Here is a 24,425-nt window from a genome sequence, read left to right as displayed (position 1 = left end):
GCAGAATCAATAGGGCTTAACTGTTGGCCGGGCTGCAAACAGCAGGTCTGGTCACTGCTGTGATGCAGGGTGCCTGCCCAGCAGGTGCTGAGCTCACTAAGAGAGAAAGAGTCGCATATGTGGACCCAAGCATCACTGAGGCCAACTTCAGCAGGTCCTCACTCAGCTGACTGTCTATTTTCTGAAGCCTGATGACCATGTCATATTTTCCAAGCACTGACTATGCTGTTAAATACTTTGAGGGAAAATGTACTTGATGCAATTTTTATGTGTTGCCTCATCTAGCTATCTTAAGATGAATGCACTAATTGTAAATTGTTCTGGATAAGAGTGTCTGCTAAATGACTAAAATGTATATCCAGTGTGTAGCTAACATGTAAACAAATGTCCACACAAAAAAAGGCCAATGTTGAGACCAGGGCAAAGTAAGATGGCATGGTTAGCTTTAATACAACAATAGATCATCCAAGAAAATGTGTTCTTCGATCAGAATAGTAAAACATGTCTCACCGCAAAACTGCCAAGGCTATTCTTGACAGAGTAGCCAGCACGTCTTCAAAATAGAGAACTATTCTGTGCAGTGACATGTAAGCTTTCTTTTGGCTAGACCACAGTGGTCTGACAGTAACAGTTAAGGCCAAACACAGAGCCAGACTCCCCTAGAATGAAACAGACAAAGAACTAGACTCACTAACTCTAATAACAAATAAATAGGGGCCTAGTGCCATTATCTAATGTCAAGTAGTATCAATTGATCAACTGATGACTTGGGCCAATGTAGCTAGCTCTATATACAGTGGCAAGAAAAAGTATAGTTCGGCCTAAATTGGTCATAAAATGTGATCTTATCTTCATCTAAGTCACAACAGACAAACACAGTCTGCTTAAACTAATAACACACAAACAATTATACATTTTCATGTCTCTATTGAACACACCGTGTAAACATTCACAGTGCAAAAAGTATGTGAACCCTTGGATACATTTTCTTTTTTTAAATTCACCTTTATTTAACCAGGTAGGCCAGTTGAGAACAAGTTCTCATTTACAACTTCGACCTGGCCAGGATAAAGCAAAGCGACAAACAACAACACAGAGTTACACATGGAATAAACAAACGTATAACACAATCGAAAAAAGTCTATATACAGTGTGTGCAAATGGCGTGAGGTGGTAAGGCAATAAATACGCAATAGTAGCGAAGTAATTACATGTTAGCAAATTAACACTGGAGTGACAGATGTACAGAAGATGATGTGCAAGTAGAAATACTGGTGTGCAAAAGAGCAAAAATGTAAATAAAAACAATATGGGGATAAGGTAGGTAGATTGGATGGGCTATTTACAGATGGGCTGTGTACAGCTGCAGCGATCGGTTAGCTGCTCAGATAGCTGATGTTTAAAGTTAGTGAGGGAAATATAAGTTTCCAACTTCAGCAATTTTTTCAATTCGTTCCAGTCATTGGCAGCAGAGAACTGTAAGGAAAGGCGGCCAAAGGAAGTGTTGGCTTTGGGGATGACCAGTGAGATATACCTGCTGGAGCACGTGCTATGGGTGGGTGCTATGGACTCTGTACTATGGGTGGGTGTTATCGTGACCAGTGAGCTGAGATAAGGCGGAGCATTACCTAGCAAAGAGTTATAGATGACCTGGAGCCAGTGGGTCTGGCGACCAATATGTAGCGAGGGCCAGCCGACGAGAGCATACAGTGGTGGGTGGTATATAGGGCTTTGGTGACAAAATGGATGGCACAGTGATAGACTGCATCCAGTTTGCCGAGTAGTGTTGGAGGCTATTTTGTAAATGACATCGCCGAAGTTGAGGATCGGTAGGATAGTCAGTTTTACGAGGGTATGTTTGGCGGCGTGAGTGAAGGAGGCTTTGTTGCGAAATAGGAAGCCGATTCTCGATTTAATTTTGGATTGGAGATGTTTAATATAAGTCTGGAAGGAGAGTTTACAGTCTAGCCAGACACCTAGGTATTTGTAGTTGTCCACATATTCTAAGTCAGAACCATCCAGAGTAGTGATGCTAGACGGGCGGGCGGGTACGGGCAGCGATCGTTTGAAAAGCATGCATTTAGTTTTACTAGCGTTTAATAACTGGTTGACCATCCTTTGGCAGCAATAACCTCAACCAAACACTTTCTGTAGTTGCGGATCAGACCTGTACAACGGTCAGGAGGAATTTTGGACCATTCCTCTTTACAAAACTGTTTCAGTTCAAGAATATTCTTGGGATGTCTGCTGTGAACTGCTCTCGAGGTCATGCCACAGCATCTCAACTGGGTTGAAGTCAGGAGTATTTTCTTCTGTTGAAGCCATTTTGTTGTTGATTTACGTCTGTGTTTTGGGTCGTTGTCCTGTTGTATCACCCAACTTCTGTTGAGCTTCAATTCACAGACAGATAGCCTAACATTCTCCTGCAAAATGTCTTGATAAACTTGGGAATTAATTTTTCTGTCGATGATAGCAAGCTGTCCAGACCCTGAGGCAGCAAAACAGCCCCAAACCATGATGCTCCATCCACCATATTTTACAGTTGGGATGAGGTTTTGATGTTGGTGTGCTGTGCCTTTTTTCCTCCAAAGTGTTGTTTTCCTTCCAATTTTAGTTTAATCTGTCCACAGAATATTTAGCCAGTAGCGTTATGGAACGTCCAGGTGCTCTTTTGCGAACTTCAGACGTGCAGCAGTTTTTGGGGACAGCAGTGGCTTCTTCCTTGGTGTCCTCCCATGAACACTAACCTTGTTTAGTGTTTTACGTATCGTAGACTCGTCAACAGAGACGTTAGCATGTTCCAGAGATTTCTGTAAGTCTAGCTGACACCTCATTGAGCATTCTGCGCTGTGCTCTGCAGTCCTCTTTGCAGGACGGCGACTCCTAGGGAGAGTAGCAACAGTGCTGAACTTTCTCCATTTAAAGACAATTTGTCTTACCGTGGACTGATGAACATCAAGGATTTTAGAGATACTTTTGTATCCCTTCCCAGCTTTATGCATGTCTTCTGAGATCTATTTTGTTTGAGGCATGGTTCACATCAGGCAATGCTTCTTGTGAACAGCAAATTCAAAATTTGTGAATGTTTTTTATAGGGCAGGACAGCTCTAACCAACATCTCCAATCTCGTCTCACTGATTGGACTCCAGGTTAGCTGACTCCTGACTAGTCATTAGCCTAGGGGTTCACCTACTTTTTCCAACCTACACTGTGAATGTTTAAATTCCATATAGACAAGAAAAATACAATAATTTGTGTGTTATTAGTTTAAGCACACTGAGTTTGCCTACTGTTGTGACTTAGATGAAGATCAGATCAAATGTTATGACCAATTTATGCAGAAATCCAGGTAATTCCAAAGGGTTCACATACTATTTCTATGCTCAGTATACTTCTTATCTTCTAATAACAGCAAACACGGACTTACATTTTTATAGTAGTAGATATGCAATAAAAGGCTATAGCTAGATCTGCCACTGCTAAGTAACCAGGTCAATGTGTTACCAAATAGGTGATGGCCTGCTTTGTTACACTGCTGATAAAATACATGATGGTGGCAGAATACAATATCATTGAGGTCTACAGTATGAGGCCTGTTCCTGCTCTGGGAGCCTGTGATCTGACAGTGTGAACACATACAGCCCCAGGCCACTGGATAGCACAGAGCACAGAAATGGGAAGTCATCTAAATAAAGGAGAAGTATGGGTATTCCCAAGAACACGTTCAGTACAGGCTCAGCAGGGCAGGCTGACGCCTGGCATCATCAGCTCTGACTACAGCTAAGTCCCAATTCTCCACACTTCAGCCAAACTATGCACTTGCACACTCCCCGTCATGGATTTAAAAGCAATGGATTGGTGTAAGCATTGTCTGGAGGGAGTTCCCACCATTGTTAAATTGGAAGTGTGCAAGTGCACACTTTAGGAGAAGGGTGGAGAATTGGGACGTAGCCTTTATCCTCCTCCAGATAAGAGGCCCTGCAGAAACCTCACACCTCTATAGGCCTTCAGACTATTACTGTTATGTAATTTACACTGAAATATCAACAAATACAGTACATTCGGAAAGTATTCAGACCCCTTAAATTTTTCCACATTTTGTTACATTACAGCCTTATTTTGGAAGGATTAAACTCCAAACATCCTCATCAATCTACACCCAACACCACATAATGACAAAGCAAAAACATGTTTTTCGAAATGTTTGCATTTCTGAATACTTTCGAATGCACTGTACATCTTGACTCAATGGTAGACGATTAGCCAAGCATGACTAGCATGCACAAAGACTGTAAATCAAAATAAGATGCAAACAACCAATACTCCTCTACTTGTCTATCAGGGCACAAGGCGAGACCCAGATGCAGACACAGGAGGCAGATGGTTGGACTCTTAGATGTTTATTGATCCAAAAAGGGGTCAGCAAGAGAATGGTCGTGGACAGGCAAAAGGTCAAAACCAGTTCAGAGTCCAGGAGGTTCAGAGTGGCAGGCAGGCTCGAGGTCAAGGCAGGCAGAATGGTCAGGCAGGCGGGTACAGAGTCCAGAAACATGCACGGGTCAAAACCGGGAGGACTAGCAAAAAGAGAATAGAGAAGGCAGGAGCACGGGAAAAACACGGTGGTTGACTTGGACATACAAGACAAACTGACTGCTCTGCCATGGAAACCTATTTCATGAAGCTCCCGATGAACAGTTCTTGTGCTGACGTTGCTTCCAGAGGCAGTTTGGAATTTGGTAGTGAGTGTTGCAACCGAGGTCAGACAATTTTTACGCTCTATGCGCTTGTGCACTCGGCGGACCCGTTCTGTGAGCTTGTGTGGTCTACCACTTTGCGGCTAAGGAGTTGTTGCTCCTAGACATTTCCACTTCACAATAACAGCACTTACCGTTGACGGGGCAGCTCAAGCAAGGGCAGAAATTTGACAAACTGACTTGTTGGAAAGGTGGCATCCTATGACAGTTCCCGGTTGAAAGTCAGAGCTCTTCAGTATGGGCCATTCTACTGTCAATGTTTGTCTATGGAAATTGCATGGCCGTGTGCTCGATTTTATACACCTGTCTGCAACAGGTGTGGCTGAAATAGCTGAATCCACTAATCTGAAGGGCTGTCCACATACCTTTGTATATATAGGGTATATTAGCCACTTCTGAGACTCAATCAGATAATTAATTTGATGACAAAGCAGGAGCAATACAAGGATATAACATCTATTGAAAATACAGGAATGCTTATGGGGGAGGTGTTTCTGTATATATTCAGAGCCATATCCCTGTAATGCTTAGAGATGATCTTATGTAAAGTGTTATTGAAGTGTTGTGGTTGCAGGTTCACCTGGCACATCTAAAGCTTTTTATTTTAGGGTGTTGCTATAGGCCAGTGCTCACATTCAGTATCTAAATAATCTGTGTGAAATGCTTGATAGTGTATGCGATGTAAACAGAGAGGTCTACTTTCTTGGGGACCTGAATATTGACTGGTTTTAATCTGTAACCAGTGCCTGTAACCTGGTTCAGGTTATTAAACAACCTACCAGGGTGTTTACAAACACTACAGGAACAAGATCATCCACATGTATTGATCACATTTTTACTAATACTGTAGAACTTTGTTCTAAAGCTGCATCCATACCCATTGGATGCAGTGATCACAATATAGTGGCTACAGTATATCCAGGAAAGCCAAAGTTCCAAAAGCTAAGCTAAAATAGTGTATAAGAGATCGTACAAATTAATTAGCTGTGACTCTTATGTAGATGATATTTGTTGGTCTGATGTGATTAATAAGGAGCATCCAGACGCTGCACTGAATAAAGTTATGGAATAACTTCTTCCAATTATTGATTAACATGCACCTGTTTTGAAACTGACTGTTAGAACTGTTAAGGCTCCATGGATTGACGAGGAATTGAAAAACTGTATGGTTGAAAGAGATTGGGCAAAAGGAGTGGCTATTAAGTCTGTCTGCACATCTGACTTACTGCAAATTGAGAAATTATGTGACTAAACTCAACAAAAAGAAGAAGAAACGGTATTATGAAGCCAAGATCAATGATATAAAGATTGATGGGAAAAAAACTGTGGCCTACTTTAAATGAAATTATCGGCACAAAGACAAATTGAACTCCATCTTTCATCGAATCAGATGATTTACTCATCACAAAACCATTTGATGTTGCCAATTATTTTAACGATTACTTCATTGGCAAAGTGGGCAAACTTAAGCAGGAAATGCCAACAACGAACAGAGAGTAATCGTACTCATGCATAAAAAAACATATAATCAAAAGAAAAGCAGAGTTAGTGTGGGAGAGGTGGAAAAATTATGAATAATGACAAACCTCCTGGAATTGACAACCTAGATGGAAAGCTATTGGGGATGGTAGCTGACTCTATACCCACTCCTATCTGTCATATCTTTAATCGGAGTCTAGAGGAAAGTATTTGTCCTCAGGCCTGGAGGGAAGCCAAAGTCATTCCACTACCCAAGAGTGGTAAAGCCCCCTTCACTGGTTCTAACAGCAGACCTATCAGCTTGGTGCCACCTCTTGGCAAACTGTTAGAAAAAATTGTGTTTGACCAAATACAATGCTATTTCTCAGTAAACAAATTAATAACAGACTTTCAGCATGCTTATAGAGTAGGGCACTCAACATGTGCTGCACTGACACAAATGACTGATGATTGGCTGAAACAAATTGATAATAAGAAGATTGTGGGCGCTAGCTGTACTGTTAGATTTCAGAGCAGCCTTCGATATTATTTACCATAACCTGTTGTTGAGAAAACTAGCTAACACATGAGTTTTCTCAATCTCAGCCATATCATGGATTCAGAGCTTTCTTTAATGTAAGCTTCTTCAAATGTCAAACATGCAAAGTGTGGTGTACCTCAGGGCAGCTCTCTAGGCCCTCCACTCTTTTCTATTTTTACCAATGACCTGCCACTGGCATTAAACAAAGCATGTGTGTCCATGTATGCTGATGATTCAACCATATACGCATCGGCAACCACAGCTAATGAAGTCACTGAAACCATTAACAAAGAGTTGCATTTGGTTTTGGAATGGGTGGCCAGTAATAAACTGGTCCTGAACATCTCTAAAACTAAGAGCATTGTATTTGGTACAAATATTTCCATAAGTTTTATACCTCAGCTGAATCTGGTAATGAATGGTGTGGCTGTTAAACAAGTTGAAGAGACTAAATAACTTGGTGTAACCTTAGATTGTAAACTGTCATGGTCAAAACATATAGATTCAAAGGTGGGGGAGTAGTCTGTCCGTAATTAAGAGATGCTCTGCTTTTTTGAAACCACACTCCACAAAGCAAGTCCTGCAGGCTCCTGTTTTATCTTATCTTGATTATTGTCCAGTCATATTGTCAAGTGCTGCAAAAAAAGACCTAGTTAAGCTGCAGCTGACCCAGAATAGAGAGGCATGTCTTGCTCTTCATCTGTCCCGGTCTCTACCGCTCTGCCCTGGCCTCAACCACTCTGCCCTGTTCTCAAAAGCCTTGCCTCGGTCTCTACCGCTCTGCCTCTACCTCTACCCCTCTGCCTCTACCCTGCCCTGCCCTGAGTGCTGGAGTCTGGCCCGTTGCCTGACTATAAAAGCCTGAGAGCAGCTATAACGAGAGGAATAAAGGATATCCATCTGAAGTCATCATACTCTTGATATCGAAGATGTCTGCGCTGAGGTAGTCTGAACACCACATCCCCCCTAAGACGTGGTGCCAGCTTTAGGAAGTCTCCCTGCACAAAGTCGATGCGCTCGGCCACCTCATAGACCTGGGCATTGTGCAGGGCCAGACGCACTGGGTCGATGTCAATGGCTAGCACTACAAGGGGGAAGGGACAGGGAGGACAGAGAGTCAGACACACAGGGAGTACCACTCAGGACAATAATTGTTAACCTATAGGATATAACAAGTGCCCAGAGGTTTTCCTGGTCACATCACAGAATCAGGAAAAACTCTCTTCACAGTGAGGACAAACTGGATGGCATTGCCTCCTACTCCACAGAAGGTGTCTATGAGTGGAAACTGTGGTCGGCTATCTTCTCTGGGGTGATGGAGAACCAGCCCTCGACAGACAGACAGGACAGGACGGGACGGGACGGGACGGGACGGGACCAGACAGACAGACAGACAGGCAGACAGGCAGACAGGCAGACAGGCAGACATGCAGACAGGCAGACAGACAGACAGGAGTAAAAGGCTTTAACAAACTGAATACAAAGATACAATTAATATATATTCTAATTTCTGTCATTTTACTATAATACAAGGCAAATTAAGTGCATTTTAATAGTCACATTTTAATAAATCAGAATTTATCTGATTTGGGAGGTTTTGCAAAGAGAAATACTGTGGTCCCCAATGCAAAGCATAGCCACCAGGGGTCAGACAAGTGTCAAATGGTTTTGTTCAAACTGCCATTCTGATATTCAAGCCAAGTCCAGAAATATAATATATAATCTAGTTGATTTATTTTGTGGGCTTATGAAGTTATGCTAGTGCCATGCGCAACTTCACCAAAAGAACCAGAACACTATCAGTGACAGTTACATTTCAAAACAGCTGTCATTCACAACATTTTACTGCAGGCAAAATACTAATATTAGGCCTGCTGGAATATAAAGTAGATGTGGGTTTCACATCACACCAGGAAAAGCCTAGTTATGATTATACTATACAAGACAACACAAAAAGTATTCAAGAAGTATGCTGTGGATATTGAGATATATGAAACTATGTGGAGAGACTGGGATGCTTCATAGACCACGTCCTCCTGTCTCCCCTCGGAGACCCCTAGACCATCTGCCATCATTCTCTAACTGAGTCTAGCAGTCATTGCTGTTTTCTGTTCCGCTGCTTGTTTTCACAGCCTCCTCAGAGAATAAACACCTGTTAAGGCAAACAATGATGGGAGTGGTCTCTACTCTTTTAGCGCTTCACGTCTCTCACACTCTTTTATTATGCCTTCCTTCCCTCCATTCTGAGAAAAGTGACTGAGGAGAGGACAGATTTTCCAATGCTAATTTTACTAGGGCTCAAGGGAGGGTCCAACAAAATATTGAGCTCATGCATTCCCCTAATGTCTATTAGCAACTATGTCTATGGGCGAGTTGTATTCTCAAACAGATCTTGAAGGGAAGACAACACCATGTCGGAAGTTTTAAAACCGAGCTACATCAGTCCCAGAAGACTAGACTACCCCTCTTCACAATCTGCTATCTATCATTAGCCAGGCACTGCTACACAAGATGAAGCTGTACAGGCACTTTCTCAGACTTTACCCCTATGTCTAATTGAGCAGTAGACACCATAGGAATCTGATAGGAGTAGGTGTAATCTGCAGTGGGTTTCAGCCATGCTATGGTATGCATCTAGGCTCTTCTCTGTTGACATGAATAACTGAATAGTTATGAAGGCTCTGATCTCGTTTTCAAACAGAATTCAGAATGCTCTGTGAAAGACTTCTTATTTGAGCTAGGTAGACTAAAGACATATTAGTCATAATACTTTGGAGAATAGGGAGATTCGGAAGGATGAGATAGGCCCTCTGATAACAGATAAACTCTTTCCCAGAAATAGGTTGGAGAAGGCCGTCAGTGAGGTATAAACTGAGCTTTGAAAAAAACTTTTATAACCCTACTAACAGTAGGGCGGGATGCTATGCCTCTGCTTAGAACTATAAGTATAAATAAGAAATCTAAGATGTGTCAAATAAATGATATCCAGCTCAGGGCTCCAGCTATACATTTGGTTTGCTAACCTTCTAGCTAAATGTCAAGATAAAGCTTCTTGGTTACAATCAGGGGCATAATTGTTTTTGGTTTTAGTGAAATAGTGCCCCTTGTTTTTTCCGGTAATGCCGTATTCCCTGGTATGGTACAGAAATGGTATGAAAATCTGATACCGCCCAACCCTAACTAACAGTATGAATATTTGTCATTCTAGACTACAAGTTTGCTTTTATTTCTGCTATAGTCTCTGCTCTTTTTGTTGGGAGAGAGAGAGAGATTTGATTTCGATTTTATTAGGACCTCTTTTAGTTCTCATTTGGACTAATCTTCCAAGAGTCCTTAAACATTAAAGCACAATTTATAATAAGATCACATTTTCCCATTACATACTGTTACCAACAGACATAATACACTGACATATTGACCAGATAAATACTGTAACAGTCTGAATATAAAGTGATTCCTTCATCTACCATAGTTCCGCACAACCTTCCAATTTATTATATTTAAAATGGTTCTAAAGTATTGTATGAATGTATATATTGAAATGTTTCTGGTTTTCTCAGATAAATTATTCCATTTCTTTATTGCTCTAAATCAAAATGTTATTTTGCCTATTTCTCTTTTCTGTCTGGATAACACAGATGATGGACACTATATTCCTAGTATTTACTGAATGTCTGTCTCTTACCAACTGAATACAGTTGTGAATACTTTGGCTGTTTTAAATGGTGTACATTGTGAAATAAAATAAGCATGTTTTTTTTCAATTATCTTGTTGATTGATGACCAACCAAGAGCATTGAGCATGACTCCAACAGAATAACCATATCTCCACCTTAAAACAATTCTTGCTGCTTTGTTCTTTTCAATCTGCAGCCTCCTAATTTCACTTGCTGATGCATTTCCCCAGACCACAAAACAGTAGTTTACCTGGCTCCCAATTAGTGCTTGGTTGTTTGCTTAAGAATCTTTCCTGGTAAATATTTAGCTATCTTTCTGATCATGCATACCTTGGATTTCTTGGTGTTCAAAACAAGTTTGTTCAGACAAACCCACTCCCTGATATTTCCCAGATCTACTTGTAGAGCTTGCTGTACCTGTTGAACCAATTGTCTTGCTGTATAAATTGTAGCATTATCTGGAAATATAGTAGGTTGAGTTTCAGATAAGGCATAAGAAAGGTTGTTGGTATATATTAAGTAAAGAAGTGTCCCAAGACAGCTGCCCTGCGGTATTCCACAGTTAAAAGCATGAGGGGAAGAAAACAACCCATTGATATAGCTGGACTGTTTCCTGTCAGTTAGATATTACTGTACCCAATTCCATGCTGCTAAACACTGTTTAGCATGCTTCCATACATTTGTAAATGTCCCCTTTTCCAATTACCAATTAAATATATATTTCAGTGGAGCTGCAATCTGGGGAGCAGCATAGCGAAGTAAAACAATTGTCCATAAGATCATAACCTGTATATTTACCATCAGGTAATGACTTGAATAGGTTAAACACCTCCTCCACTGACACCGTTTGGAAACTAAAAGAGCAGGTGTTTTTGCTCATGATATGATCATCAATCCATTGGACAACTGCTTGTTTGGGAGAATGGGTGTTTACATTGTCGCTCAGTAAATTCATTTTCTTTGTAAAAAAAAATCTGCAAAATGATTGGCAATGTCAGCTGGTTTTGTTATTGTTCTCCTGTCAACCTCCACACTAGATGGGCATGATGAGATAGATGTACCAACCTCCACACTAGATGGGTATGATGAGATAGATGTACCAAGTAAGCCCTTAACTGTATTCCATACCTTTTTAGAATCCTTTTTACAATCAATAAAATATTTTTTGTAAAATAATGTTTTTTTCTTATGATTTAATTTAACTGCATAATTACGTAGTATTCTATAATTCTGTTCATCAATTTCTAGTTTAGATTTGGCTGCTAAGACTTTTGCCATATTATTTGAGAAAATGCCTCAGCCAGTTAATCATCAATCCATGGAGATAGACGAGCCCCAACAGTACTCTTTCTTACTGGGGCATGATGGTCCATTACCTCAGTGAGCAAATCAATAAAACATTCTGTAGCGTGATTTAAATCATCCTCTAGATAAATCAGCTCCCAGGGTACAGCGGCCAAATCATTTTGAAATAGCTCATGATTAAATCTTTTAAAATTTCTCTTGACCATAGTTATGGTCACAATATTATGGTCTGTCCAGCCCACTGGCATTGATCTGGCTTTTAAGCATTGCAATAGTATATTACAGAATATCAGATCAATGCATGTGTCCGAACGGTGACCTAACTTAGTTGATGATCTAGTAGTATCATTAACCATTTGTTTCAAACCACAGCTCTCGGAATATATCATTAATTTAGTTATATTTGAATTATTATGATCCTTCCAATGTATATTAAAATCACCCAATATAAATACATCTCTGCTACTATTTGTGGCCTGGTCAAATCCAGATCGAGCTCTAAGGTGTCCTGAGGTCTATCCACACATCCTACCAATATGGGTGCCTGGTGAGGCAGATGTACCTGAGCCCATAGTGCCTCTATTTGACATACATTAAGGTCATTCCTCCTCTTAATGGGTATATGATTCTGAATGTACAGTGCTACACCCCCACCATTCCTAGTCCTGTCCCTTCTAAGTACTCTATCCATGGATGTACATTTTCCCATCATTTACAGATGCATCCAAATGCGTTTCAGTCAAAGCTATAATATGAATATTATTTATGTTGACCAAGTTAAAAACCTCATGTATTTTGTTAGGAAGGCTACATACATTAACCTGAGCTATATTTAACCCTTTCCTTGCCAAGTGGAGATCAATAGATCATGTATTCATTATAGTTGAAGTTGTCATGACACACTACAACACAAACTCAGATTTAAACAATGGATTCAAATAGCCAGTGAGTTACTCTAGAGTCCCGATACAGTTGGATTCAAATAGCCAGTGAGTTACTCTAGAGTCCCGATACAGTTGGATTCAAATAGCCAGTGAGTTACTCTAGAGTCCCGATACAGTTGGATTCAAATAGCCAGGGAGTTACTCTAGAGTCCCGATACAGTTGGATTAAAATAGCCAGTGAGTTACTCTAGAGTCCCGATACAGTTGGATTCAAATAGCCAGGGAGTTACTCTAGAGTCCCGATACAGTTGGATTAAAATAGCCAGTGAGTTACTCTAGAGTCCCGATACAGTTGGATTCAAATAGCCAGTGAGTTACTCTAGAGTCCCGATACAGTTGGATTCAAATAGCCAGTGAGTTACTCTAGAGTCCTGATACAGTTGGATTCAAAAAGCCAGTGAGTTACTCTAGAGTACCGATACAGTTGGATTCAAATAGCCAGTGAGTTACTCTAGAGTCCCGATACAGTTGGATTCAAATAGCCAGTGAGTTACTCTAGAGTCCTGATACAGTTGGATTAAAATAGCCAGGGAGTTACTCTAGAGTCCCGATACAGTTGGATTCAAATAGCCAGTGAGTTACTCTAGAGTCCCGATACAGTTGGATTAAAATAGCCAGGGAGTTACTCTAGAGTCCCGATACAGTTGGATTCAAATAGCCAGTGAGTTACTCTAGAGTCCCGATACAGTTGGATTAAAATAGCCAGTGAGTTACTCTAGAGTCCCGATACAGTTGGATTCAAATAGCCAGTGAGTTACTCTAGAGTCCTGATACAGTTGGATTAAAATAGCCAGTGAGTTACTCTAGAGTCCCAATACAGTTGGATTAAAATAGCCAGGGAGAGACTCTAGAGTCCTGATACAGTTGGATTAAAATAGCCAGTGAGTTACTCTAGAGTCCTGATAAAGTTGGATTAAAATAGCCAGTGAGTTACTCTAGAGTCCCAATACAGTTGGATTAAAATAGCCAGGGAGAGACTCTAGAGTCCCGATACAGTTGGATTAAAATAGCCAGGGAGTTACTCTAGAGTCCCGATACAGTTGGATTAAAATAGCCAGTGAGTTACTCTAGAGTCCCGATACAGTTGGATTAAAATAGCCAGTGAGTTACTCTAGAGTCCCGATACAGTTGGATTCAAATAGCCAGTGAGTTACTCTAGAGTCCCGATACAGTTGGATTCAAATAGCCAGTGAGTTACTCTAGAGTCCCAATACAGTTGGATTAAAATAGCCAGGGAGAGACTCTAGAGTCCCGATACAGTTGGATTAAAATAGCCAGGGAGTTACTCTAGAGTCCCGATACAGTTGGATTAAAATAGCCAGTGAGTTACTCTAGAGTCCCGATACAGTTGGATTAAAATAGCCAGTGAGTTACTCTAGAGTCCCGATACAGTTGCCTGTTGATATAAAGTTTATCCATCACCAAGGAGACTCGTTGATTCCGGGAACGCTTTTCCTTCATGATGGGATATCCGTGGGGAAGTAATCATTCAATCCAAAATCTGTGTTTCTGAGTTTTCTGAAGCATCCAGCGTGTTTACAGGCAGAGTAAAACAACGGATGTATCTTTCCGGATCTGTACAGGCCGTTGGTAGATACACCCCCCAATTGTTTTTTACAATTGTGTCATCACTAGGACTGTTATATTGAAATATTTCCTGCAAACAATTTACCAAGGGAGAGAGGAGCCAAATTGAGTACAGCTCCCGGGGAGGAGAAACTGACAGGTGGGCAGATGCACTCGGAACAGAACCTGTGACACCTGTTTCAGCTGCAAGGGAGAGAGAGTAAAGGAAAGGAGAGACTCGAGAGTCATGAAAGAGTTGCTCTGCTGGGAGACAGGGAGAGAGCCTGATGCTGTCATGTCATGTGACACAGGGTGAAGTGTGAGGTGTTCTTCACTGGCGTCAGCACTTCTCCCTACAGACAAGAAGCGGAGTGCCCTGTCTGCCAGCCAGCAAATCCATGCACCCACATCTCAACCTCCCTGCCTCTCTTTCCCTCTGCTTCCCTGAAAACAACATGATGTTAGACTTCAAGAGCAGCAAAACTGTAGCTTTTACCTTGGACATAACAGCCATCCGTTTCTCAACTGAAGAGAAAGATAACATTCAGTCACCTTGAGGCAAATCCTTTTCTTTTCAGAATAAAGTGCATTCCTGATTCACATTTGACAACACTCCATTTGGGCTGCATGAATAGAAGTGGTTGGGAGACTACAATAGTTGTTCTCAAACTGGAGAAATATTAACACGTTAACAACAATAATAACGTAAAGTCGTTCCAAAATACGACTAACCCTTTCTGCTTGAGCCTGTATGAAGAAATTGGTTGTGTTTCCTGAAGTGTGTGTGTGTGTGTTCTGTTTGCTCTGTGACTCAACTTGTTCCAATTTGATGCCCTCATCGAACCTGGAGAAGAGGCGGTAGTGCTGGGCCCAGTACTTAGCCAGCTCGGGCTTCACTGCAATCTCAGCTGGCATCACTCCACATGTCCCTCTTTTCTTGGTATTATTTTTCTTCTATTTCTTCCCAGTAGCCTCTGGAAATAGGTAGTGCAAAAGTTGTACAAGACTACAACAATAAAACAAGAAATACACTAACGTAGATCTGACATGAATTGTTTATGAAGAAACCCTGGGTTAGAAAAAGGTCTAAACCGGCTGTTGACGCAAACTCACGTGTGTTATTGTGTTCAGGTGCTCCGGGGACTAAGTAGTCTGGTATGTCCAGTGAGTACACCTCTCTTCTGAACTTGATCTCATCATCCTCTTCATCTTCTATTCTGGTGAAGAGGTTCTGATGAGAGGGTTGCTCAGTAATATCCAACTCCAGAGGGGTATTCCCCCCTCCTATCTTCCTGCTCCTCTTCCTCCAGTCTTTCTTCTTTTCCCTCTGCAAATGGACAAGCAGGGCTCCCCCTGTTTGCCTGGTCAACTGGTGTGTCTGGGACAGCTGTGTCATTATCTTTCTGAACTTTCTGGAGGAATCTCTGAACCTGAAGACAGATCAGGACATGAGTGAGTGATCTGCAAGTACAAGACACAAGCATGAGCAATAAACACTAAATCAACAGAGAAGCATGACAAGTTTGACAACAAAATAATACTTTAAATAGGCCTAATCAGTGCTGAAGTCATTTCTAGCGGGCCTGCTGGATGATGGAGCCATTTGCTGCAGACAGTAAAAACGGCAAGTCTTGCCCAGAAGATCAACTCAGTGAGCTCATACAGAGAGATGAATAAAAAAGCACTGCATTTAAGACCTCCCACAGTGCGACACTACTTTATAATGTAGTAAGACATTAAGTTTCTCCTTATTTGAAGTGCTGTTTCTGCACACTCAAGTACTTTGACAAGTTTCAATTTCTTTGGGATAAGAAAATCCAGCACAGTCAGCAAACAGAGAAAAGCAGCATTTCCTAGCTTCTCTATTATGGTGTGAACAAGCATCTGAGTTTATAGCGACCAACTGAACCCTCTGAAGGTCAGCCAATGATGTGAACTTCCTACATCAGCTGTCCAAAGGTAGTCTTACCAATGAAATGTGACTGACTCAAATAAGCGGATGATACATGAACTTTAAACAGCACGGCTACCCTTGAACCAGTGCAGTGTGCCGGCGCATTGTAAATAAATTCAGTCGGCCGAAAACAGTGGCTGCATGTTTAAAGAGATGCAGTGTGTCAGAGGGTGTCAGAGGAGGGCAGCACTGACAGGGAGGGGGGTGGGGGGGATAGGAGGGGCTCCTGTGGAGTCTTGGCTGCTCTCCCATTCTCTCCTCTGCCAGTGGACACTGAGTGAACACTGAGGCTGAGGCTACAGGTAGCTGAGTTAGACATGATGCAGACCTCTCTGACAAAGCTTCCCCCGGTGTCAACCACAGCACATCTTCCTCCTCACCACACTCATCCATTTGCTAGTCAGAAGCTGCTATGAACTGTGGGTGTGTGCTATAACTGCCCAGCTACCACCCGGTTACTCAACCCTGCTGCCCTATATACATACATACTGTAGACATGGAATCACTGGTCACTTTAATGATTACATACTGCTTTACTCATTTCATATGTATATACTTTATTCTACTCTACTGTATTTTAGTCAATGCCACGCCAACATTGCTCGTCCTAATATTTATATATTTCTTAATTACATTATTTTACTTTAGATTTGTGAGCATTGTTGTGAATTGTTAGATACTGCTGCAGTGTTGGAGCTAGGAACACAAGCATTTTGCTACACCCGCAATAACATCTATTGTGACTATTGGTATTGCTATCAAAAATAATTTCAGAATAATTGGTCAAATGTTTACAAGGCTTACTTTTTGAAAGGTCCTGCTCAGCTTGGGCTCTGTGGCATCTCCCTCTTCAGTAAAGAAGGTGTGCTTGTTGATGTGGCAGGATGCTCTCCTACCTCCATGTAGCTTCCTATTCCTCCCAGCCTTCCCACCCTGGTGGTGACTGGGGCTTAAGTCTGATGTAGTAATGCTCACGTACATGGGGTCGTTGCTGCGCTTTAATCACAGTTTATCCCAGGCTTCCTCTACAGACATCTGAGGGTTCTCCTCCACATCCAGTTCATGACTGTGTCAATCAATAGATCAGATGACATCATTAGCCTAACAAACAATCACAATGATTGAACAAGGCTACATCCCAAATGGCACCCTATTCCCTATATAATGTACTACTTTTGACCAGAGCCCTCCCCATTCAGGGAGCATGCAGAACAATTTTGTTAAAATGTCACAAAGCATTGTGTAGGCTTAATCATAGATCAGTCCCCAATACCAGCCTTTGGGTTGGAAAGGACCATGTGATTCTTACTGATTTACATCTATACAGATTCTACAGAGTCTATTTACAGAATCCTTGGTTAATTGAAACATGATGGAGTGCTTATCATTGGACATAAACATCTCCTTAGATCAAACTGAAATTGAAAAAGACAGTGGATAAGCACTTTCATTCCTTCCCCAGGCTGACACTTTTACATTCAATGCATCATAGTCAATATTTTAAACCTTTACAGCTTGAAGCATAGTCCAATTCAAACCCATAGGAAAGATATGTCAGTCACTGACAGCATATGGCAGCCAATTGAAGCAGTGATATTCAGTAATACTATATTGGTTGAGCAATAGAGGACAATACTGAAAAATGCAGCAAGGGATGGATATATAGATAAATTATGTCATGTAGCTTACCTCCGCTTTACTTTTGCAATTCTTCTATGTGGCGTTTCTTCACCATCACTATTAGATGCTCTTCCCTCACTTGATTCATTATTATTTTTCTGGGAACACCCATCCTGTGTCTGGAGGGAAGAAACGTGTACATTCATTTATCCCTTCAACATTACATTCTACATTCATGTTTTCTGATCAAAAGGATAAAACAGGGAAAAGGAAGTAGGCATGTGGTATAAAACATTGCTACAAAGCCAGATAAAACAGATATTCTATGCCATATAAATGAGGGCAGTGTTGTGTTGTATGGGATCAGTCACGGACAGGATGGAAAATCCCAGAGAAAAGGGAGACGTTGAGTCAGGCAGTGGTGCACGCCACTGTTCTCTATGACAAGAAGAGCCATTAAAAATGCATGGGCCTGTGTCACATGGTCCTTTCATTCAAAGGAACACATCTTTTGATTGTATTATGCATTAAATACTCTGACAGAATCAATGCACAATTTGGAAAAAGCCCAGAAATACAAGGACTAAAATACATTTTAAAAATGAGGTCTGTTGTACATAAAGTCATTTTGAGTAGATCATTGGGCTGCCTGGCTACTCTAATGACATTGTTGTTCGAGAGATAGAAATCATTGATATGTCAATATAGTTTCAGTCTCCTCAACGATACAGGATAATTGACTAAACTGAAAAACAGAAAAAGCATGTATATAGGTTGGTGGGGGGACTCACCTCTTGACTCAGTGGGCTTGGTGTTTGAAGAGGCAGCTCTTTTGCAATTACCACCATCACAAGGTTTATCATCATTTCCACTGACATGGTCTGCTTGCTGTTGGCCCTAATCACACTGGCCAGCTACCACTGACAAAAGTCTGCCCAATCAGATCGATCACTTCACTAGTGCCCGCCTGACTTCACTTCAGCCTTCCTCCAAACTCTGACTCCCCTGGGTCACGACAGGGAGTCGGCTCTCCATCGGCTGTTTCAATGGGTGCGCTGCTTGATTAGTCAAGGACTATTGCCAATGCTTATATAAATGTGTCTATTTCAAAACAGGATATGAAATCCATGGTATGGAGAAGATCCCAGATGAAGGAGCAGCTCTTATAGTCTATTATCATGGGGCCATTCCCATTGACTATTATTACTTTCTGGCAAAGGTCATCATTCAAAAGGGACGGATTGTTCACTCAGTCGCTGATTACTTTCTGTTCAAAGTTCCAGGTAAGATCTTCACAGTTTAATTTCCCAGTATCTAAATATAAAAGTGAGATGTTACATTCAGCCCTCTGTATCTAGTTGATCAGTAAACTGTATAGCCTACATCTGCCGTAGTCCATTCTTACTACATGAGCTACTTAGACCCTAAAAGCAGGACCTTTTGTTGTTCTCTGTAGGGTTCAAGCTGCTGTTGGAGGTGTTCAGTGTCATCCACGGGCCCCAGGAGGAGTGTGTGAAGGCCCTAAAAAGTGGCCACCTCCTGGGCATCTCACCTGGAGGCGTGAGGGAAGCTCTCCTCAGTGACGAGACCTATCCACTGCTCTGGGGGAAGAGAAAGGGCTTTGCACAAGTGGCTATCGATTCCAAAGTGGTACATATTGGTTTTTGTCTCCCGTCTTTGTTCTCACAGGATGTGTCCCAAATGGCACCCTATTCCCTATATAGTGCACTACTTTTGCCTGGGAGGGTGGAGGTTCTGCTTTCCTCCTGGCCCCTCACTGAGATCAAATCAAACGCAGCCTTAGTGCTTTCAACAGTGGGATCATTCTTCTCCACCTGGAGTGAATGTAGCTCTTCTTCATCCAGATTCTCAGGAGCTGCTTCCCAGTGGATGGCATTCTTCCTCATCAACTTTGTCCCCTTCAAGAGAGAGAGCATCGGGGCAACATTATCTTTTTCTTTCTTTTAGGTGGACTCTATGGTGACGGACAGACATAGGCAATGTTAACTTGCTACTACGTACAGCTCTTTTCTGTGCAGAGGAACTTATGAACTCCACAGGCAGTCCCATGCTTGCCTTAAGTTGGGCTTCTTCATCGATCGGTCCATCCTCCTCTTCATCTTCTGACAGCTCTTCTCCATGCCCATCCTCTGCCTCAGAGAGTACAACAATAGGCAGAGTTACAGACAAAACCTTCAGTTTTCAAAGCTTGTGAGAAAGTAATCAAAATGCATGTCAATCATTAAAAGGTGTGAGGTATGCCCAATGATCTATACAAATTTATGATCCCTACACACCGGGAGAAAAAGAAGATAGTGAAAAGTAAAAACAGTGCAACACAGTTGACATTGAGTGTTGTACTTGTTGTGAGCTAACTTAACGTTACTTACTGTACAAAAGCTCTTGAGCACAATCAGTGTATTGTCCCATGATCATCTCCAGCCAAGCTCATTTGGCTAAAAATAATGTCGACAACCACATTCGATCTTCCATTATTAATCATCATGTGGTTCACATTTGCTATCTGATCAAATTCAGACATAAAATATACAAGCTAGATAACATAAAGCCTATTCCACTGCAGTTCATTCCACACAAGTTGTTTTGCCTCGATGACATTCGTTCCTGCTTGTGTCACATGAATAAGGAACCGGTTGAACAAAGAAGAAAATAATCTGTAATCTTCCTGCTATCGACTCTCCAAGGGGATCAAACCAGTGCTAAAAAAGTATGTAATTATTTCATAAAAATATGGTATTGTTATTTATGCAATAACTAGTATAGATGTTCATGCAATAGCTGTACTAACGTTAGCTCGTTATGCATTGATGTCAATGCTAACGTAATTGAGGTCATTCAGCCTCAAGAACTAGCTAACGTTACCACAAACAGAAGTATATCTTTGTACCTACTGTGTAAATTAAAAGTTTGCTAGGTAATCGAGGGAAATGCGATTCATAATGAGCAGCTTTTTCATTATTGTGTCTAGTTTGCTAAGGTGTCTAGTTTTAAATTGGACTTTAAAGTTGTAGCTCACTAGCTAGTATGTTATTCGCTAGCTAGCTAGTTATTACAGCGCGTTAACGAGTGGTGTCAAGACAGTACACAGCTAACGTAGCTAGCTAACTCAGCTGTCACAAGTGGTGAATGAATGGCATTTACTTTCATTTGTCTTTAGAGTCTGGCCCTGGAATGATCTGTCCCCAGTATTATTTACGCTGGAAAAATAAAAGGTTTGTGAAGTATTACCTTTTAAGAACTTATAGCTAGCTAGCTACATTTTATAATTTTTCATTCAGTGATGCTGCAAATACCATTTGATTACTTGCTATTTGGGTTGTTTATCAAATAGCTGCACTTCATCTAGCTAATTGTTAATTTATGCATGCTGATTTCATTATTTGTATATTAACCAACATGTGTAAAACATGCTCTCATTGTAATTTGATTTACTTTAATGTATTGCTATTGTACATTAGCCTTCTTCTCTCCATTCTATATTTCAGTCCTGCCCATTGGCAGATGGTGTCCTCATTCGACTTGGCTTCCTTTGGGAGAGGCTAACTGTGGCAGGCAGTATGTCAAATGGGAACGAGTCCTGCATGTTTGGTGATGGACATGATTTTCTAGCCTGCCTCTTTCACACATTTGAGGAATGGTCAGGACTAGGACCCCTGGAAGACTATCTGAGCTATCTGGAGTACCTGGCCTGGGTTTTCACTCCTCTGGTTGTCGTTTTCATCATGCCCTTCCTCATTGTGATCTTCCTCTACCTTTCCATCCTCTTCCTCCATGTGTACAAACACAAGAACCAGCTCAGGGAGGCCTACTCCAACAACCTGTGGGATGGTGCTAGAAAAACGCTGGCAACATTATGGGATGGCCACGGGTTCATCTGGCACGGTATTTATACAAGTGGCGAAGTGGTCTAAGGCACTGCATCACTACAGACCCTGGTTCGTTTCCAGGCTGTATCACAACCTGCCGTGATTTGGAGTCCCATAGGGCGGCGCACAATTGGCCCAGCGTCGTCCGGGTTAGGATTTGGCCGGGGTAGGCCGTCATTGTAAATAAGAATTTGTTCTTAACTGACTTGCCTAGTTAAATAAATATTGTGTGTATGCCAGGGGATGTTGCAGGGTGTTTGTTTATTGCTTTGTTTACTTCCGTTTTACCATGACAATGACTATTGCCAATGCTTATATAAATGTGTCTATTTCAAAACAGGATATGAAATCCATGGTATGGAGAAGATCCCAGATGAAGGAGCAGCTCTTATAGTCTATTATCATGGGGCTATTCCCATTGACTATTATTACTTTCTGGCAAAGGTCATCATTCAAAAGGGACGGATTGTTCACTCAGTCGCTGATTACTTTCTGTTCAAAGTTCCAGGTAAGATCTTCACAGTTTAATTTCCCAGTATCTAAATATAAAAGTGAGATGTTACATTGAGCCCTCTGTATCTAGTTTATCAGTAAAGTGTATAGCCTACAGCTGCTGTAGTCCATTCTTACTACATGAGCTACTTAGACCCTAAAAGCAGGACCTTTTAATGTTCTCTGTAGGGTTCAAGCTGCTGTTGGAGGTGTTCAGTGTCATCCACGGGCCCCAGGAGGAGTGTGTGAAGGCCCTAAAAAGTGGCCACCTCCTGGGTATCTCACCTGGAGGCGTGAGGGAAGCCCTCCTCAGTGACGAGACCTATCCACTGCTCTGGGGGAAGAGAAAGGGCTTTGCACAAGTGGCTATCGATTCCAAAGTGGTACATATTGGTTTTTGTCTCCCTTCTTTGTTCTCACAGGATGTGTCCCAAATGGCACCCTATTCCCTATATAGTGCACTACTTTTGACTGGAGCCCTATAGGGAATAGAATGCCATTTGGGGACAGACAGTACATGTCACTTCTTACTCTCACACAGGAGCATAACTTTATCTGAAATCATCTTAGATATTTAATGTCTTCTTTAAAATTTTCAGCCAATAATTCCGATGTTTACTCAAAACGTCAGGGAAGGATTCCGATCTCTCGGACGGTTAAGTATGTATGCTTAACTATTAATTTTAATTGCAGTGTAACTTATTTTATTTAAACCTCATTATAGCTCAAATTAACGTGAACATTTTATATTTCTCAGGCTTTTTCAGATGGTCGTATGAAAAGTTCCGCGTGCCGATGGCCCCTGTCTATGGGGGATTTCCTGTGAAGTTTCGTACATACCTAGGCAACCCCATCCCATACGACCATAACATTAGTGCAGCAGAATTAGCTGAAAAGGTAAGTCATTATGCAACTGTAATTTAATGGTTACTTACTGTCTGACATGTAGAGCACACAAAAGTCAAATGATTGGGAACGACGGGGTCAGAGAATGTTCCTTTTCTGATTTGCAGACACAGCAAGCAGTTCAAGCACTCATTGACAGACACCAAATAATTCCTGGGAATGTCCTTCGAGCATTACTAGAGCGATTCCACAGCAGGCAAAAAGACAAATAAATATCCTTTTGAATAGCCTTTTGTTAGTTAAATGAAGCAGTTACTTGTTTTTAAGACAAGCTGTTTGAGTATTATCATGTGATCAATTGAATGTTTAACTGATTCCCGGTTTCTGTTATTTCACTATATTAGTACTTTTTCCACTCAGTTTGTCACAAACCAAGTACAGAAAATAAGGTAAATTGTAAAGGTGTCATAGCCTACAAGTGTCATTATAATGGTTCATGTCAAATGTGCAAATTGAAGACATTTGTGCATTGTTGTCTGATTCCACAATTGATTTGCACAAATTGTTCAAAGTTCCACTTGCAACAATTTCAAATTAAGAGGCCTTTCTTTTGTTTAACAACTGCAAATATTGGAACAATATAGCAATTGATATACAGGGAACAATATAGGTATGGAGACTGAGCCGTGTTATTTTCTTTCGTCTGTGTAGAATGTTTGCCTTTTGATTGAAATAATTATATAATTTCTTTCATTTGTACATTGTTGTATTATGTAGGTATGTACTGTAGCCTATGCACTTTTAAAACCTATTGGGGTCCATTGTCAGTGTGATTCAAGACGGAAATTATTTGTAATGTTACAATAAACATGTTTTAATGAGTGTTGCTGGTTACAAGTAATTCCTTTAAAAATACTCTTTATACACTGAACAAAAATTTAAACACAACATATAAAGTGTTGGTCCCATGAACTGCAATAAATGAAAACAGAAATGTTCTATATGTACAAATAAAATAAAAAATGTACATCGCTGTTAGTGAGCATTTCTTCTTTGCCAAGGCAATCTATCCACGTGACAGGTGTGGCATATTAAGAAGCTGATTAAATAGCATGATCATTACACAGATGCACCTAAAGGCCACTCTAAAATGTGCTGTTTTGTCACAAAACCCAATGCCACAGGTGTCTCAAGTTTTGAGGGAGTGTGCAATTGACATGCTGACTGCAGGAATGTTCACCAGAACTGTTGTTAATTTCTTTACTGTTGTTAATTTCTCCACCATAAGCTGCCTCCAACGTCTTAGAGTTTGGCAGTTCATCCAACCAGCCGCACAACCGCAGACCACATGTATAGTGGTGTGTGGGTCAGCGGTTTGCTG

The 24,425-nt window shown here is 41.2% G+C and overlaps 2 protein-coding genes and 1 pseudogene across 4 annotated transcripts; 2 read left to right on the top strand and 1 right to left on the bottom strand.

Annotated features, from left to right (window-relative positions):
* Nucleotides 1-421: 421 nt before the first annotated feature.
* Nucleotides 422-18,831, bottom strand: LOC129814091 (trimethylguanosine synthase-like; annotated as a pseudogene).
* Nucleotides 18,832-18,849: 18 nt separating this feature from the next.
* On the top strand, nucleotides 18,850-19,787 carry LOC129814092 (transmembrane protein 68-like). The gene is made up of 2 exons (XM_055866876.1): nucleotides 18,850-19,102; nucleotides 19,276-19,787. Exons 1-2 carry the CDS (start codon nucleotides 18,952-18,954, stop codon nucleotides 19,785-19,787), a joined length of 663 nt encoding a protein of 220 aa, XP_055722851.1. The 5' UTR covers nucleotides 18,850-18,951.
* Nucleotides 19,788-20,512: 725 nt separating this feature from the next.
* LOC129814089 (transmembrane protein 68-like) lies at nucleotides 20,513-24,082 on the top strand. 3 transcript variants are annotated; one of them, XM_055866874.1, is made up of 7 exons: nucleotides 20,513-20,547; nucleotides 20,998-21,052; nucleotides 22,047-22,214; nucleotides 22,388-22,581; nucleotides 22,798-22,858; nucleotides 22,956-23,095; nucleotides 23,212-24,082. In XM_055866874.1, the coding sequence occupies exons 3-7, from the start codon at nucleotides 22,064-22,066 to the stop codon at nucleotides 23,314-23,316; spliced, it is 651 nt and encodes a 216-aa protein (XP_055722849.1). In that variant the 5' UTR covers nucleotides 20,513-20,547; nucleotides 20,998-21,052; nucleotides 22,047-22,063; the 3' UTR covers nucleotides 23,317-24,082. The 3 variants fall into 3 exon arrangements, with proteins under 3 accessions (XP_055722849.1, XP_055722848.1, XP_055722850.1); XM_055866873.1 differs by lacking the exons at nucleotides 20,513-20,547; nucleotides 20,998-21,052 and adding an exon at nucleotides 21,364-21,722; XM_055866875.1 differs by lacking the exons at nucleotides 20,513-20,547; nucleotides 20,998-21,052 and adding an exon at nucleotides 21,632-21,872.
* The last annotated feature ends 343 nt before the right edge of the window (nucleotides 24,083-24,425 follow it).

This window comes from Salvelinus fontinalis, chromosome 17 (assembly GCF_029448725.1).
Source record: "Salvelinus fontinalis isolate EN_2023a chromosome 17, ASM2944872v1, whole genome shotgun sequence".
Taxonomy (NCBI): Eukaryota; Metazoa; Chordata; class Actinopteri; order Salmoniformes; family Salmonidae; genus Salvelinus; species Salvelinus fontinalis.
Note: the sequence above shows the minus strand (reverse complement) of the source record. Positions and strands in the feature narration are given on the sequence as shown.

What these genes read in the sequence shown, in the direction of transcription:
- LOC129814089 (XM_055866873.1), top strand. Translation starts at nt 21,398, where the DNA reads ATGTCAAATGGGAACGAGTCCTGCATGTTTGGTGATGGACATGATTTT. An exon ending in CTTTCTGTTCAAAGTTCCAG is followed by an intron (nt 22,215 to 22,387) that starts GTAAGATCTTCA and finishes TGTTCTCTGTAG; the next exon opens with GGTTCAAGCTGCTGTTGGAG. An exon ending in CCGATCTCTCGGACGGTTAA is followed by an intron (nt 22,859 to 22,955) that starts GTATGTATGCTT and finishes TATATTTCTCAG; the next exon opens with GCTTTTTCAGATGGTCGTAT.
- LOC129814092 (XM_055866876.1), top strand. Translation starts at nt 18,952, where the DNA reads ATGGAGAAGATCCCAGATGAAGGAGCAGCTCTTATAGTCTATTATCAT. An exon ending in CTTTCTGTTCAAAGTTCCAG is followed by an intron (nt 19,103 to 19,275) that starts GTAAGATCTTCA and finishes TGTTCTCTGTAG; the next exon opens with GGTTCAAGCTGCTGTTGGAG.